The 16,620-nt window shown below is 38.5% G+C and overlaps 1 protein-coding gene across 5 annotated transcripts in view; it reads left to right on the top strand.

Moving 5' to 3' along the window:
* CASD1 (CAS1 domain containing 1) overlaps positions 1–16,620 on the top strand; it is a 60,830-nt gene that overhangs the window by 16,674 nt on the left and 27,536 nt on the right. The window contains exons 2-8 of one of the 5 annotated variants that reach the window (XM_067562180.1): positions 626–722; positions 1,599–1,719; positions 5,769–5,813; positions 7,485–7,547; positions 8,961–9,005; positions 12,898–13,021; positions 15,645–15,859. In XM_067562180.1, the coding sequence (XP_067418281.1) occupies positions 626–722; positions 1,599–1,719; positions 5,769–5,813; positions 7,485–7,547; positions 8,961–9,005; positions 12,898–13,021; positions 15,645–15,859 (710 nt within the window). Of the gene's footprint in view, positions 1–625; positions 723–1,596; positions 1,720–3,790; positions 5,814–6,431; positions 6,888–7,484; positions 7,548–8,960; positions 9,006–12,897; positions 13,032–15,644; positions 15,860–16,620 lie in introns of those variants that run through there. The other 4 variants (XM_067562181.1, XM_067562182.1, XM_067562184.1 and 1 more) reach the window with 4 other exon arrangements.

Below are 16,620 nucleotides of genomic sequence, written 5' to 3'. Positions count from 1 at the left end.
CTGCAGTGCAGAATCAAGATCTGCAGAGAATTCCTATGCAAACCTCTTCCTGTTGCATGCAGACACTGAAATCTAATTCCATCTGCTTTGGTGGTAATTACATTGTAAGCAAGCAGATATGAACAGATAATCCTGCAAATTTCTTTTTTAGACTTAGGTTCTCTATAAAATGTTTAAAGTATATGCTAAATCTTTACAGAAGAGCATTACATCAGAGTACGAGTATGTTAATCACTTCATCCTATGCTATTATATTGTAGGAAGATAAGTGGGACAGTGGATTGATGTCGCATGTTCTTTTAACTCTGGAGGTCCAAGTATTAATCTAGTTCATGTCATAACCTCTCTAGAAGAAATTAGGCACAACCATCACAATTTGGCTGTGGACAGAGAGGAGAATGTTTTCAGTCAGAAGTGAGGTGCAATGAATGGCAAGACCTCCTTATAATATATTACAGTATATACTCCTTACAATATATTTGACTCTAGTTAGTGCTAATGATTTCTTACTTTTGTGTGATCTAAACTTCAATTATTTATTTAAAAAAATTAAGTAGTTGGTGGTTAAGATATTGTATGATATTTTTTTTATAGTAGGATTCTAATTCTAGTGTAATTTTTTAAGGTGATGATACATGTGAGGATCTTCTCTCCAGTGGGAGATTTCTTGGGGAAAAAGTATGGCAGCCCTACAGTTGTATGATGCATAAATATAAAAATAGGTAAGGATATCACCCTACATTCTATTTTTATTCTGTTCTCTACAGGGGAAAGTAGTAAGAAATCTGAATACTGCACTACAATCTTTTGAGTCCCTGTAGCCTTGTCTCTCTTGGTTGTCATTTTCCTTGCATCTGTTTTTATTTAAATGGGTTACAGCGAAATACATAATTTATCAGAGCTCAGAAAAGGGCCTTTAGTATAAGATACTCTCTTCATAATGTGTCTAGAGTGCTAAGCATAATAAGATCCTGCTATTAAATACAAATAGATAAGAGTCGTAGTGGTAATTTTATAATGCATGTTTTGTTTATTATGAAGAATTTCAAGACAGTCCAACGGGCATCACATGTTTTATATATGGTTTCAAATTGTGATTTAAAGGGAAAATACAATTCTTAGTTATAATACCAAATAGTTGATGTATATTTCTTTTTTAGAATTTTTCTTAAAGAAATGTAGTAAACAATGTTGAGAAATAAAACTACCTATCACTTTTTTCTTCATTCACTTAATATAAACCAGTGACATACCTTTATTACTCAAAATTATTCTGTAACTTAACAATTATACAGCTATTCAGACTTCTTGATTTTTTTCAGCACTACCCAATGGGAAAGAGAGTTCTTTCACAGCCTACAGTAATTTTTGTAAACAAATGATCAGGGTGCCTTTTTATTTGATATGTTTTCCTTGTTATAATTAATGCATTCAATATTTTTAAAATCTGATTTACCTTTCTTTAGAGTTAGATACAATGTTTAGAATTTTCTGCATTACGTTCAAGATTTCCTTTAAGGAATTGTCAGTTTCCTTCATTAAATTGATTCCTTAAAGAATGTACTATGTTAATTTTGTAATGCTGTTTCTTTTTACAGTGAAGCAAAAAACTGCCTTGTAGACAAACATGTTGCATTTATAGGAGATTCCAGAATTCGCCAGTTGTTTTATTCTTTTGTAAAGCTCATAAATCCTCAAGTCAAGGAAGAAGGAAACAAGGTAAGACTGTCTTTTTTTCCCCCACAATTTGCCTCTTAACTCTTAAAACTTGACTTAATTTCCAGGTTGAAAGACCAGAAACTAGGTTTTTTCTAAATGGGCATTTGTTGGGAAATACTACTTGCTATTTTAACATTCAGGAAAGGGAATCATGTAGTATAGTTTTTGTAGTGAAAACAAATCAAGCACTTGAGAGGGAGATTGGGCCCAAGCAATTGTCAGAGGGTGATAACAGTAATGTTTGGCATCCTGAGAAGTGAAGTGGGAAGTTGGGAGGGTTCAGCAAATGATAGGTGAACAGTGTAGGAAAGAAAACTAAGGTAGTTTATCCAATGGCAATTAAGATTGCCTCATCAGAAAAACAAAACTGAAATCAGAAACAGTCAGCATGGATTCACCAAGGGCGGGCAAGTCATACCTGACCAACCTGATTGCCTTCTATGATGAGATGACTGACTCTGTGGATGTGGGGAAAGTGGTGGATATGATACATCTTGACTTTAGCAAAGCTTTTGATACAGTCTCCCACAGTATTCTTGCCAGCGAGTAAAAGAAGTATGGGTTGGATGAGTGGACTTATAAGGTGGATAGAAAGCTGGCTAGAGCATCGGGCTCAATGGGTAGTGATCAACGACTCAATGTCTAGTTGGCAGCCAGTAACAAGCAGAGTGCCTCAGTGGTTGGTGCTGGGGCTGGTTTTGATCAAGATCTTCATTAATGATCTGGAGGATGGAGTGAATTGTACCCTCAGCAAGTTTGCAGATGACACTAAGCTGGGGGGAGTGGTAGATATGCTGGAGGATAGGGATAGGTTATGGCGTGACCTAGATAAATTGGAGGATTGGGCCAAAAGAAATCTGATGTGGTTCAACAAGGACAAGTACAGAGTCCTGCATTTAGGATGGAAGACTCCCATGCACTGCTACAGATTGGGGACAAAACAGGCTAGGCAGAAGTTCTGCAGAAAGAGACCTGGGGGTTACTGTGGACAAGAAGCTGGATATGAGTCAACAGTGTGCCCTTATTGCCAAGAAGGCTAACAGCATATTGGGGTGCATTAGCAGCAGCATTGTCAGCAGATCAAGGTAAGAGATTATTCCGCTCTATTTGGCACTGGTGAGGCCACATTTGGAGTATTGTGTCCAGTTTTGGGCCCTCCACTACAGGAAGGATGTGGACAAATTAGAGAGAGTCTATTGGAGGGCAACAAAAATAATTAGGGAGCTGAAGCACATGACTTCTGAGGAGAGGCTGATGGAACTAGGCTTGTTTAGTCTGCAGAAGAGAAGAGTGAGGGGGATTTGATAGTGGCCTTCAAGTACCCGAAGCGGGGCTCCAGGAAGGATAGAACTAGGCTGTTCTCAGGAGTAGTAGATGACAGAACTGGGAGCAATGGTCTCAAGTTGCAGTGGGGGAGGCCTAAGTTAAATATTAGGAGAAACTTTTTCACTTAGAGGGTGGTGAAGCACTGGAATGGGTTGCCATGGGAGGTGGCGGAATCTCCATCCTGGGAGGTTTTTAAGGCCTGGCTTGACAAAGCCCTGGCTGGGATGATTTAGTTGGGTTGGTCCAGCTTTGGTCAGGGGGTTGGACTAGATGACCATCTGAGGTCCTTTCCAACCTTAATCTTCTATGATTCTTTGAGGAGAATATGGCTGTCACAGTGTGTGATGACTTGGGCAATCTGTCTGTAAAATTTATGAATTCTGTTTGAGATTATGAACTCTATGTATCTTTGCCAAGCAGCAAACTCTATTTTGAATGTGGGGGCTAGCTGTGTTCTCTGTGATCTCTATCTCCATGCTGGACTGAAATGCCAAGGCCTAGTGATTCAGGACTGATGATAGACAGTTGTTAAATTGGTATGGTCCTCTATTCATATACAAACATCCTAGACAATAAGATAATGGCTACTCCAAAAACTAGCTAGTCAGGAGAGGGGTCACTTGGCAAGAAAGTCACCTGGTAGGGGATTCTGGTCACCTGAGGAGGCTGATCAAGAGGTCATCTGACAGAGGGACTGGAAAGTCAGAAAAGCTGCTTTGTTAGTTCTTTGGTAATTTTTCACCAGCTTGAGATGAGTGAAGCAGCTGCAAGAACTGGATGAGTTTGGGGTTGGAGGAGGAACCTGCCTGTCTACTTATTGGAATGTAGAAGATCCTCCAAGAGAAAAGTGAGCTACAATGAGGGGCACTGTGTTCAGGATGCTTATTTTCTATATGATGTGTAACCTCGGTATATTTATCATGCTTAAGTAAAGAGCAGTAATGTGTGTCACGTATCTGCTACACCTAGCATGTGGCCCGTTGAAGAGGGAAACTAGAAGGCTTACACCTTTTGAAGTTCTGGGAGAGGGTGTGTTTAAGCTTTGAAGTTTAAGCTGAGAAGTCCGCAGTGCGGTCAGAGGTGCTTGGCAGCTGGGCTATACGGTTGAAGCCTATGTAGGAGGTCTGTGCCCTAAAGATGTCCCTAGGGACAGTGCTTGGGCATTGTTCAGACTTCAGAGGCTTAAAACACTCGGGACCAGCTGCAGGGTCTCCTCATAGCAATCTGATGAGCCACCAACAGAGGGAGCCCAATCTGATCTATGCCAGTGTTTTGTTTTGTGGGTTTTTTTTAGCCAGTATTAATTAATTCAAGTCTTGTTGTAAATCACTTCCTGGAAGTTTAATTGCAATCTAATCTGCACTTAAAATCATAGGTGCTTTGACTGATGTGTAAGTCTGATTGGGGCTGAAATTAAAAATAGCTTTCTGCCTTGCTTTCCTTGTAAATGCCACTGAAAAACAGTTATGTTCATTTTCCAAAGGTCAGTGTGAAGCACAACTTGCTAAGTGGAGCCAGTGATAGACTATAGCGATATAGTTTGTCAGGCAGACAAATCATTAACTTCTTGTGTTTTTCAGGGGGCGTATGAGGAAGCAGCAGCAAAATAATACATTTCATACTCAGCTTCAGGTCAGACCTGTCAAACATTTAATACAACCAGGGTATTTAAGTGAACGTTAGCAGTCTGTCCAGCAGGCAGCATGTAATTAATTTTTACTTGTCAAAACCAGATGTTTGGCTGATTTGATAATAGGTTTTTTACTAGCCTGAGGGGGGTTGTTGAATTGCTTGCCAGGGGTAGTTTGGCAATTGAGAGTTTGGAGTGGAGGAGTAGTTGTGTGGGTTCTCAGCAGGAAGTGTGAGAGGAAAATGTTTTGTTTCCAGGATTTCTGTCCTTTGAGAGGAATATTAAGGAAAATAATAGTGATGGCTGAAGAGGAAGGATTTCAGACTTTTTGATTCATTTGGTAATAGAAACCTATGGTGTTCCCAGGGGCTGCTATGGGGACATAGCAACATATGACTGAGCTACACTTCAAAGTTTTGTCTCCTAACCTCAGTTAGGAGCATGAACAAATCAGTTACACCAGCAAAAACCAAAACCTTTTGCTGGTATATCTTATATCCTTCGGAGAAGTGGTATAAGCTGCATAGACAAAAGAACTATTTTTCTGGTACAAACTGTCTTCTCTAGGAGCTGTCCTGGCAAACACTTTTTGGTGTAGATGAGCTTTCGATGGGAGATGAGAGGGATCAATACAGTAGAAACTCAGTTACAAACACCAGGGTTACGAACTAACTGATCAACCATGCACCTCATTTGGACCTGAAAGTATGCAATCAGGCATCAGCAGAGACCAAGCGAAAAAAAAAAGCAGCAAATACAGTACAGTATTGTGTTAAAGGTAAACTACTAAAAAATAATGGGAAAGTTTAAAAAAAGAGATTTGACAAAGTAAGGAAACTGCTTCATGCTTGTTTCATTTAAATTAAGATGGTTAAAAGCAACATTTTTCTTCTGCATAGTAAAGTTTCAAAGCTGTATTAAGTCAATGTTCAGTTGTAAACTTTTGAAAGAATAACCATAACGTTTGTTCAAAGGTACGAACATTTCAGAGTTATGAACAACCTCCATTCCTGAGGGTTTTTGTAACTCTGAGGTTCTATTGTATTTGAACATACTTCTAGGAGAACAAGTTTAACTTTTCTTATTTTGACAGCATGGAAACATTCCTTTTGAAGACAAATCTGCATCAATTAAAGTGGTAAGTTTTCTCTAGTAATAAACTCCAAGCTATAATAATGAATGTATAATTTTATATGCTCCCCCCTTTACTTCAGGTGAAAACAATGAAGGACCTCTTTTCAGAGGTAATGATCAGTCACAAATCAAGCAGAAATCAATCGGGTGCAGGTGTTCAGCACCGTTTATGGTCTGATTTTTTTCATGAAGATTTGTATCTTAAAGCTCAGTGAAATCTGAGTAAGGTCATTAAAGGTGTGTTGAGGGCTTTTTTGGTTTCTTTGGATTATTTCTATTATCTTAGTCCCAGGAGCTTTGGGCTCTAAAATTGTGACATACAATATTAGTCCTCTCATCAAATCTCGTAAGTGGCCCTTCCAGTGGAAGTAGCTTGTGCTACTTGGAGCAAGGAATGTGGTAAATGCAGATAAGCTTTCTGTGCTACCCCAACCAGTTCTCTGCCCTGGGTCCACTTTGATTGCAGTAACAGAGTGAGCCAGATATATAACTAGTACAGAAGGATTTTAAAAACACACACACACAAATTTGGGGGTGGTGGGTCATCCGCTATCCATCGATATGAGGATCATGTCTTCTGGGAGAAAGTCACTGATGAGACTTAAGATGGCTGAGGAATCCAGTTTGTGCTCTACAGATTTTACCACATATGTGACAGGTGGTGGGCAGGTTTTGAGGAGAACTCAATTCTCCTCCCCCATGGAGTGTTCATCCTGCAAAGACCTCAGTAGCATTATTTTCTTCCCCTTCCTTTCTATATAATTCATCAAGAGAATGCATGTCAAGTGGACTGTTGTGCCTTTGGATGGAGCTGTGATTAAAGAGGAAGGTCGGTGTTGTGTTCAGGAGAGGAGTGTAACTTTGTGCTAGGACAGTCTTTCTACCTTCATTATGAAGTTACCTTGTAGTTAATTGTTTTGTATTTTCCTTTAATCTGACACTATCTCCATTGTACTTTGTTAGGAGACTGTAGTGCCTCTTGATTGTGGAAACAGAAACTACTTATGATGTCAGCTAACAGTTCGGGCCTTAAATAGCCTCTCAGATTTAACTAGGAAAGGGAAAAACACTAGCAGAGGTACAAATAAACTTTTACATAAATCTTTTGGAACTAGTTGAAAGATTTTACAAAGTTTAGTCAATAAGAAATCTGGGGAATGATTTTAACAATGTGCAAGTTATTAGCCACTTTTGTTCCCCACCATTCTATTTTTAGACCCTAATAACACAAAATGTTAGTGTTAAATGTTCAGGCTCAACATAGTTTGAAATCTGGAATGATAAGCTTTCAGAAAACTGGTTTTTGAGTTCAGAGATTTTTGCAAGATAGCTGTTGCTCAAATTTGTGGTGAATGTTTCTGTCCTTGATATTATTGGAAATCTGAGACTCTTCACTTCCAACTGGCATAAAGGTCTAGATTCTATGTGAAATCGTGGCTCCACTGAAGTAAATGACAAAACTCCCATTTATTTTACATTTTGTTTCTTGCTGATTAAGATACCAGATTTTTCATTTAAGATTGGTACTTCAATCTAGTAAAGAAATGAAGCAAAATTTGAATCAATGGTATTTTCCCTGTATGGAATGCATTGCTTGCAGTTGATACACCTGCATTTTCTGAATGATGAACTACTCTTACATTTACTCCCAGGTGTTAATTCATTCTTTTTACAGGATTTCCTGTGGTATCCAGAAGTTAATGGCTCTATGAAGCAACGTATCAAATCTTGGACTGAGGTGTGTTCTAAAAATATACTCACTTTAGAATATATGCATACCAACAGATTGAGGGACCTAGTTTCCCATTGTTCCATATGCGTAACCTGTACTGTATACGTGTTCTGGATGTAAATAAAGGAGACTTAATAATTTAAAAAATTGAAATCAGGTTATACACTGAGCTTTAAAAAGGTACAATGTACATCTATTATATCAACAACATATATTCACACAGAACAACAAGCTAACCCAAATTGCAGAAATTCACAATTTGGAATCAAAAGTTCAGAGCTCAAATTAAAGTCTGCAAAGAATCTCACAGCTCTGCAGTATCTGAACTCTTGCAAGCTTGGAGGGGTGCACTGCATCTTACAATTATGCATTAGTTAAACTTGCTGTCTGATATGATACGTGTCCTTATGCTAGTCAGCATGTCATATATTCTTTAAAATTACTGATTAACAAATTACTATACTTAAAATGTATGATAACTTGAACATATAATGATAATTAGTAACGTCATTCACAAATTGACTCTTACTAAAGAATTGTTGCCATTTCTGAGTTTCTTCCTTTGGCAACTTGGAAATGGTATGGAATGATTCTATAATGGCTCATAATGCCATCCTCCACCACCGACTTGTTAAATTTTCAAACAAATACCTTTGTGCTTTTCCCATGCTGCCTCTGATCCTTTGGTGGAGCTCCCTGTAAACATCTGTGAAGCGACCACTCTGTCCTCATTCAAAATCCTTTTTAAAATTTTCCATAATAGCTACAAAACATTTGACAGCAGTTAGGCTGCTGGTATGCCAAGGCCACTACCTATAATGCTGACTAATATTGTTTCCTTGTAATCCCCCATCTGTCTCTATCTGTCTCTTGTTATACTGAGATTGTAAACTCTTTGGGGCAGGGATTATCTTTGTTCTGTGTTAGTACAGCACCTAGCACAGTGGGGCCCTGTCCATGTATAGGGCTCCTGGGCACTCCAATACTACTACTACTACTACTAAATAATAATAATAATAAATAATATGATTGTCATTTAATTGTTTACACAAATATCTTCAATCATTGGCCACTTCATAATGATAAACATGCCAGATCACAAATGTCTAGAATACTTATTTCAGCTGCTATAATGCATGTTTGTGTTACTTAGCAATGCACAACATCTTATGAGGCGATGACTGGAGAGCTTTTAAAGAGCAAGCTTAAATACTGCTCATAATGATACTTTGCATTTACATAAAACCTTATATCTCAGGCTCTCACTCCTTTACAAATTCTTTAGCCCCACAATACAGCTGTGATGTGATGAAATTTAGGTACAGATGTTAAATAACTTGTGCAATAAATTGAATAATAACTTTTAGTGATTTGTGAAGATTTTTAGAAGACTGATCTCTTTCTTTTACTTTGTTTTAGGGTTCCATTGTAAAACCTCACGTAATTGTAGCAGGAGCTGCTACGGTAAGCTATTCATGTAGTAGGCATTCTGGTGTGAATGTTTGGAAATTATTACAGGAGAAGTCGCATGTTTCTAGAAAAGTGACAAGAGAAAGTAGTTACTTTAATTTCAAAAGTGAAAAATATATTCATTGACAATCTTCTCTTCCAATTGTCTTATTCTTGTTATAATAAATACTTTTTAAAATATCAGAGTAATATTTTTGTATAGATTTGTGTGATGTACAGTAATATTTGCTAACTGTTCCATTGTTAAAGGTTGTGTTTTGACTTGAAGCATGGATGAAATGAAGAACAAATCCTATGCGAAGCTAGCCCAGATATTTCATAAAAGTGTTAGCCAAATTATTCATAAACATATTTAACTGAATGTAAACTTTTAATGAACGTTGTTTTCAGACAAAAATATTTACCTTGATGGTTCTTTCTGGAAGGTTTTACTTCCAAAAATCCATCCTTCTTACCTAATTTAAATTAATCTATGCTGTATCAGTTTGTTGAGTACCCCCTTCTGCTGCTGCCTAGAATGAGCTAAACATATGTGCTTTCTGAGACTGTGAGCTTTGACATGCTGACTCAGGGATCTGCACCTCCTTCTCTCCCCACTTTCAATAGGAAGAGTAGGGCCCTTCCCCCAGTGCTGGGTATCAGCATCACTTCAGGACATGAACTAATCTTCCCACTGTCTCCGATCTTTAATGACGTCATCCTGGTTAGCAAAAAACTCCCAGATTCAATGTGAAGGCTATATTTAGTTGCAAGTCAACATATTTTAATGGTTACCAGCTAAGAAGAATCAACCATTTATTTAGGAAAATAACTAAAAAGTACAAATACAAAACGTGATTTAAATAATCAATTTTAATAAAGGGTATCCTGTTTGCTGATTTAAATTATGATTGAAATTGGTTATTTAAATAACTTTGATTTAAATCAGTCCACCCTGCTTCAAATGCAGGAGTAGCACACTTGAAACAAAATCCTTTTGAGTGCTGCTACTTGACCCGTGAATTTGGAGACAATACTAATCTAGGCGTTCTGCTACTCTATAAACCAAAAGATTCCAAGACAAGGTGATGTATTCATGTAGTCAAGAAGTTCACAAGAGCCGTCTGTCAGGCTGTCTGGATTGGCTCACAAACGTGAGTACCAACCTCAGGGCAGACTGTTAAAAACAAGGGCACAAACCCCAAACTGGGTGTGAGTTCTAGACTTAAATTTCACCAACCAAGTATCAAGCGTGAACTCCTCAAGCACCGTAACAGCCTTGACATGGAGTCACAGACAGTTTTCTTGGGTACTCTAGTCTATCTTGCCACTATAGGCAAGCCTACATTTGTGATAGATGGTCCCTTACACCAAAAATCACAATGATATTCAGGCTATTCCCAGTCCCAAATGGACTGGTCACTTACCTTAAGTCAGTGGTTCTCAACCTTTTTTCATTTGCGGACCCCTAAAAATTTCAAATGGAGGTGAATTTGGAAATATATATATATATAGTTGAACTCTGTTCAGTCAGTTTTCAGTCTAAGTGGGGATCCAAGAACTGCAGATTGAGAACCACTGCCTTAGGTTAATTGTACCTCAGATCTCAAACGAAAATCAACACTTGTAATCAATCCTGTAATGAACTAATTGAAGATTTATTAACTAAGGAAAAGAAATGAGAGTTATTACAAGGTTAAAGCAGGTAAACATACATACACAAATGAGGTACAGTCTTAGGTTCTAAAAGATGATAGAAGCTGCTGTAATATGCAAGCTCTATATGTCCTTTAGCGCCAACCCAAGCTAAACAGTGCCCTAGGTGAGCTTTTGTAGCCCCTGTATTGTAGACAAAGCCTAAGGCTGGACACTAACATAAGAAACTCAAGAATAGACCCCAGTTCTGATCAAACTATGGCCTACCCCACATAGAAATGAAAACACCCTGAAATAAGACAAAAAACCACGACCATAATCTACTCCTGAAAACCAAATTCTAAAATGTATTTACAGAAAACTCTACCCAGTCAAGAATTAGAAGAACCAGTGAAGTACAATTACAGTTCCTTAACTACTGTTTATGGATAGTCCAGCACCAACATGCCCCCTGTCAGTTAACTGCAATCAAGTGCATCACCTCTGACTTCGAACTTTTGCCTTTGTGGATTTGAAAGAGAAAAATGAGCCAGCAACACACAGATGACAGTCCGCTTTCTGTGTCCTTATGTCATAGCTAAACAGCACTGTCTTCCAGTTGGCCAAAGTTGAATTTGTGCAAGACTGAAGAAATACCGATAGGTTTCTGAAAAACTTCCCTATTCTTGCTGCCTCAAGAACATGCCTCCTGCCATTACCTAGCACAGGGGTGGCCAACCAGTCAGAGACGAAGAGCCACAAAGAACCACATTTACCTTTTCAGTTTCCCCTCCTCTCTTACCCTCCCCTGAAAAGCTTGTCAATTTCAAAGAGCAAAGAGCTGGATGCAAAGAGTCCGAGCCGCATTTGTATGACCAAAGAGCTGCATGCGGCTCACGTGCCGTGGGTTGGCCACCCCTGACCTAGCATGTCTGCCCCCAGATTAAGTTGTTTCACAGCCTTTGGGTCCATGGGATTCCATGGCACTATTTGATATTCAAGTACCGATGGTAGCAAAAATTCCCATTTCTGTCTTTGACTGGCCAGAATATTGTGTCCCTTCTTCCTGGGCTTAGCATTGGCTAAACTGCTCCATGCATTTGTGACCTTTAGGCTGGTTTATTGCAATTTATATCTACATATGATACCTCACATGCTTCTGGAAAAGCTCTGACTAGTACGGAACTCAGCTGCCTGTCTGAGCAACAGAGATAGCTGTGAGCACATCATCCTAGTGCTCCACTCTCTGCACTGGCTTGCCACTAGTACAGAGTGCCTTTTAAAGTATCTGTTTTGATGTTCAGGGGTCTCCATCAGATTGGACCTAGCTTCCAAAGACATTGTTTCTCTCTCTAAGGTTATAACCTCTAACAAAAGCTACTTTCCACTACTGTTGACTTACTGGAATAGGCTTGCATGTGTGGAAGAAAGACCTTTAATAGAAAATGGACCTAGATCATGTAATTCACTCCCACACAAAATTACACAGGCCTTACAACATTCAGACTAATGCAAAACTCATCTTTTTGGCTTTGCCTTCCCTCTGTAATGTCAACACAGACATATGCACAACAATAATTTAAAGAATTCCCTAAACCGTATCTATTACAGTCTGGAAAGGAAGACAGAGAAAGATTGTTGTTGTAATTTCTTTATTTAAATATTTGGGAGGCACTTGGACACGTACGTGTTCCCCTTCACCGTAGTATCTAAATAGATACTACCACAATTCTTCATAGCTGTTCTATTTAGTATGGTTTTTGCAGGTACTTTCTTTTTCAGGAAATGTCAATTAAATGAATGAATTCACTAAAGGCCTTAATATCCTGCAGGCTTTGCTCATACAAATCTCTCATTAAAGTCAGTGAGAGTTTTGCTTGAATAAAGCCTACAGAATTTGGCCCTAAATCTTTTCTGTCTATGTTATTGCTACCTTAATACTATTGCAACAAGTCAGTGATCTAATCATATTTGTATTAGAACAATTTTTGAGCAGAGGAATACCAGGCTATGTTAAACAGTTACAATGTATATCTTAGTACTCTTTATGAAAGTAGTTCATTCTTCTGTTATGTGCCTAAATCTTCCAAGTCAAAAAATGTTTTTGATGCTATAAAAATGAAGACTAAAATATTTAGGAAATAATCTGGTTCTATAATAGTAGCAAAAATAGCTGCTAATGATGTAGTGGAGTCAGTCACGTTTTATGATAATCTTCAAGGATGCCAAATCTGATTTTTTTTTTTCCTTTTTTTTTTCTTTAATCTTCTAGTGGTCTATCAAGATTCACAATGGCAGCAGCGAAGCCCTCACGCAGTATAAGATCAATATCACTTCAGTAGCACCTCTTTTGGAAAAATTAGCAGAGAGTAGTGAGGTTTATTGGGTCTTACAAGGTAAAATACAGTAGGTAACTTTAATTTGTGTTGTAATTGTCTGATATGAATCATGATTTTGAAGGCTGTGGAGGACTAAACCATCTTTCACTGCCTGGCTTTACTTATGAACAACCTCAGAGCAGTTTGGTGCATGCATAAATATTCAGAAAATTTGCTATCAAATCTAGAGTAGTGTTTCTCAACCTTTTTGATACCAGGGACAGCCTGCTGCCTTTATAAATTGTGTCAGGGAGATCTCAGGGACCGGTGCCAGTCCATGGACCAGTTGTTGAGATCTTTGTCAAAACTAACTTTCCAAAATATTGTTATGCTAGATTCCACCCATTTCCTCTTGACTGTACATTCCATGTGTTTTACCTGTTCCTACCTTCGCAAATTAGAACTTTCTGAAATTGTGTATGTTGACCGTTACATCTAGACACAAGCAGTTGATTTCTTCTTCCTTAAATTTTTTTTTTAATTTCCCTAAACACTGACCTCTTGTTGAAAGATTCCTGTAATAAAATTTCTTCAAATTGTTTGACTTGTGCAACCCATGATAAAACTTAAGGGAAGTGCACCTATGCAAGTCTTTTTCTGTTAGGGAGTTAGCCTTTAGACAAAAAGGTATACATTTTCCAAAAAGGAGCACCAAGGCAGAGCATGCCTACACCCAATATGCACACCATGACTACAGTTAATTACATACATCAAGTAGGCTGTTGGTGTAAAATATTTTCAAACCTTAAAAACATGGCTGATTTTTTAACTTACATTAAAAAACAGCAGAGAAATTTAAGAAAATGTTAATCTTGCCTAGTTAATGGTTTAAAAGTCAAGTGTTGCCAAAGTTCAGTTTATACATGCAATCTTAACTTTCACATTTTTTGTGTATTCATTTTTAATTACATGATCACATACAGTTTCTCAAATACAGCATATGCAATTTTTCTTCAATCTTATGACCTTATTTTGTGCATACTTATCAGGTGTAGTGTTTACTACCATAATTAGTCCCATAGCAATCAGTATCTGTATCTGACACCTCTGGGGGCTTGCTTATGGTAAGAAGCACAGTGTACATTACTGTTTTGCAGGATTAAGCCCTCAGATTTATGTGTGGCATGTGAGTGTTTTGTATATCCATTAAATTCATTAATGTGAAATGTACAAAATAATCAATTATTGGCCAAAATTTTACAGTTTCAGTATGTCATAAAGTAATGGTGAAAATTTTGCTGAAATACGTAGGCCATCTACATTAGTTCAGTTAAATGCCTCATATATTGAACTCCACCGAGCTATGCTGCTGATTTGGAAAAAAGTGATATATTACATTAAAATATATATTTAGAGAGCATGCATAAAAGTTCAATGTCAATAAAGATATCCCGGACTATGAAAATAACACAAGTGTAGAGGTATGAAAAATATAAGTGTTTTAATGTGTTTAAGGTTATAAGAAAAAATAGTAAGATGTATTGAATTATTTGAGAACTAGTGTTTGATCATGAATTTAAATATTGTGATGTAATGAATATGAGTTAGAGCAGTGCTTTCCAACCTGTGGCCCAGGGGCCAAAAGTGGCCCGTGAGGGCTTTCAAAGTGGCCAGCGGCTCCCCTCCTGCTGGCTGCAGAAGAGAGCTGCTGCCTAAAGACCCAGGCGGAGCACGTTTCCGTGGGGCTACAAGACCGATGCAAGCACCTTGCTGCAATCAAGGGGATGGAAGATCAGTGCTCCCCAACCCCGGCTCCAGCAGAGAGCAAAGCACTCTGCCTAGGTCCCTACGTGTTGTGGTCCCTGCTGGAGCCAGAGGGAGGGGAGCACTGATCTTCCGTCCCCCGGGGCTGCAGAAGGGAGCCACTGCCGAGGAACCCAGGTGGAGCACACAGGGCTGTGGGACACGTGCAGTTTCCCTGCTGCAGCCAGAGATGCAGAGATGAGAGATCAGCGAGGAGGCAGCCTTCTCACTGAACTCTTTTTGTCTGGCTGCAGTGCAGGGGGCCTGCTGGTGGAGACCGGTGGCCCTTCAGGGTTGTAAAAATGATATCTGTGGCCCTTGAGCCAAAAAGGTTGGGAACCCCTGAGTTAGAGGATAGAATTAAAGTAGCTAATCTTGTTTTAATTTTGATGGTTTTGGATTTTTACATTAGAATATGAATACCTATGTAACCGTAACAGTGTTGATGGCTGATGTGCCCATTCTAATGTTCAATTGACACATTCAAAATTATGAATTATGAACAAGCAGAGTTAGGCTTTTTATTAAACAAAATAAAAAATCCCTAACTAGTATTGATGTGGGCACACTGGACTAGTGGAATGTGGAGGAGCATTTGAGAAAAGAAAATCTCTCTTTTACCACATGACTAAATACATGTCCTGAGAGGTTTTAGGAAAACTTGCTCCCAAACTAAATTCTTGCATGCCAGATTTGAAGATTACAGTGAATTTTGACAATTAGGCTTAAACCTCATTAAAAAAAACAAGGATTATAATACAAAGGGTAAATCATTAATTTTACCATGCAGTTGTAGCACTGAAAAATTATGATTAATCTTTTCGGATGAATATAGTATATACAATTTTAATTATGATGATTGATTTTTTAATAAAGCTTAACATTCTTTTAAATTCAGATCCTGTTTATGAAGATATGTTGAGTGACAGTAGGAAAATGATCACTAATGAGAAAATAGATGCTTACAATGAAGCTGCAATCAGTATTCTGAACAGCAGCTCCAGAAATTCCAAAGCTAAGGTTAAAGTATTCAGCGTTTCTAAACTGATAGCACAAGAAACTATCATGCAATCTTCGGATGGCCTGCATCTCCCAGAATCAAGCAGAGAAACAGTGAGTACTTTCATTGGTAGTCAATAGAACAAAGAATCAATAATGGAGCAAATTTTCATTGAACATGCTGTACTCATAATGTCAGATAGTATGAACTTTGGTATCCCTCGATGATTGTAATCTTAAAAATGACATGCAAGAGTTTTCCAGGAAATGGTTTGCAAGATCCCAGCAGAGGAAAGCGTATCTTTTGGGATCTTGCAAACAAATTTTACAAGATGCTAATTATGCTAACTACCGTTTAGTAAATAACTATGCACCTGTTTAAAAAATTGTTTTTTCTGAATGTTAAATGCAATTTGACACCATCTCTAGATCCTTCAAATCCTGAGAAGTCCAAGCTGCAAATTTGTTGCTTTCTGCTGCACAAATTAATGTCAATCACAGCTCTTTGGAGAGTTGCTCTCAGGGCTAAATCCTAAATCTCGCCCTTTGTGGGTATGCAAGATCTTCAGCGTATCAGGAGTAATTCTGTTATGGAGGAGATTGGGTGGGATGTGGCGAATCCTTTCAGGGGATCATCATCCTATATATCGAGGATAGCCAAATTGTGGCTCATGGGCCATATGCAGCCCTTTTACAGTTAAAGTGCAGCTCGCAGAGCCTCCTATGTGCCCCCCTCCGTCCCACTCCCCATTCTCCACCTATTGGGGTAGAGAGCTCGGAGTTTCTGCCCTGCAGCAGGGTAGTGGGGCTAGAGGATTTGCCCAGTGGGGAGGAGGATCTGGGCGGTCAGGAAGTTTGGCCACCCCTGCTATATG

Source organism: Emydura macquarii, unplaced genomic scaffold (genome assembly GCF_026122565.2).
Source record: "Emydura macquarii macquarii isolate MOO-44397 ecotype Brisbane River unplaced genomic scaffold, CSIRO-AGI_Emac_v2 contig_2422, whole genome shotgun sequence".
NCBI lineage: Eukaryota > Metazoa > Chordata > Testudines > Chelidae > Emydura > Emydura macquarii.
Note: the sequence above shows the minus strand (reverse complement) of the source record. Positions and strands in the feature narration are given on the sequence as shown.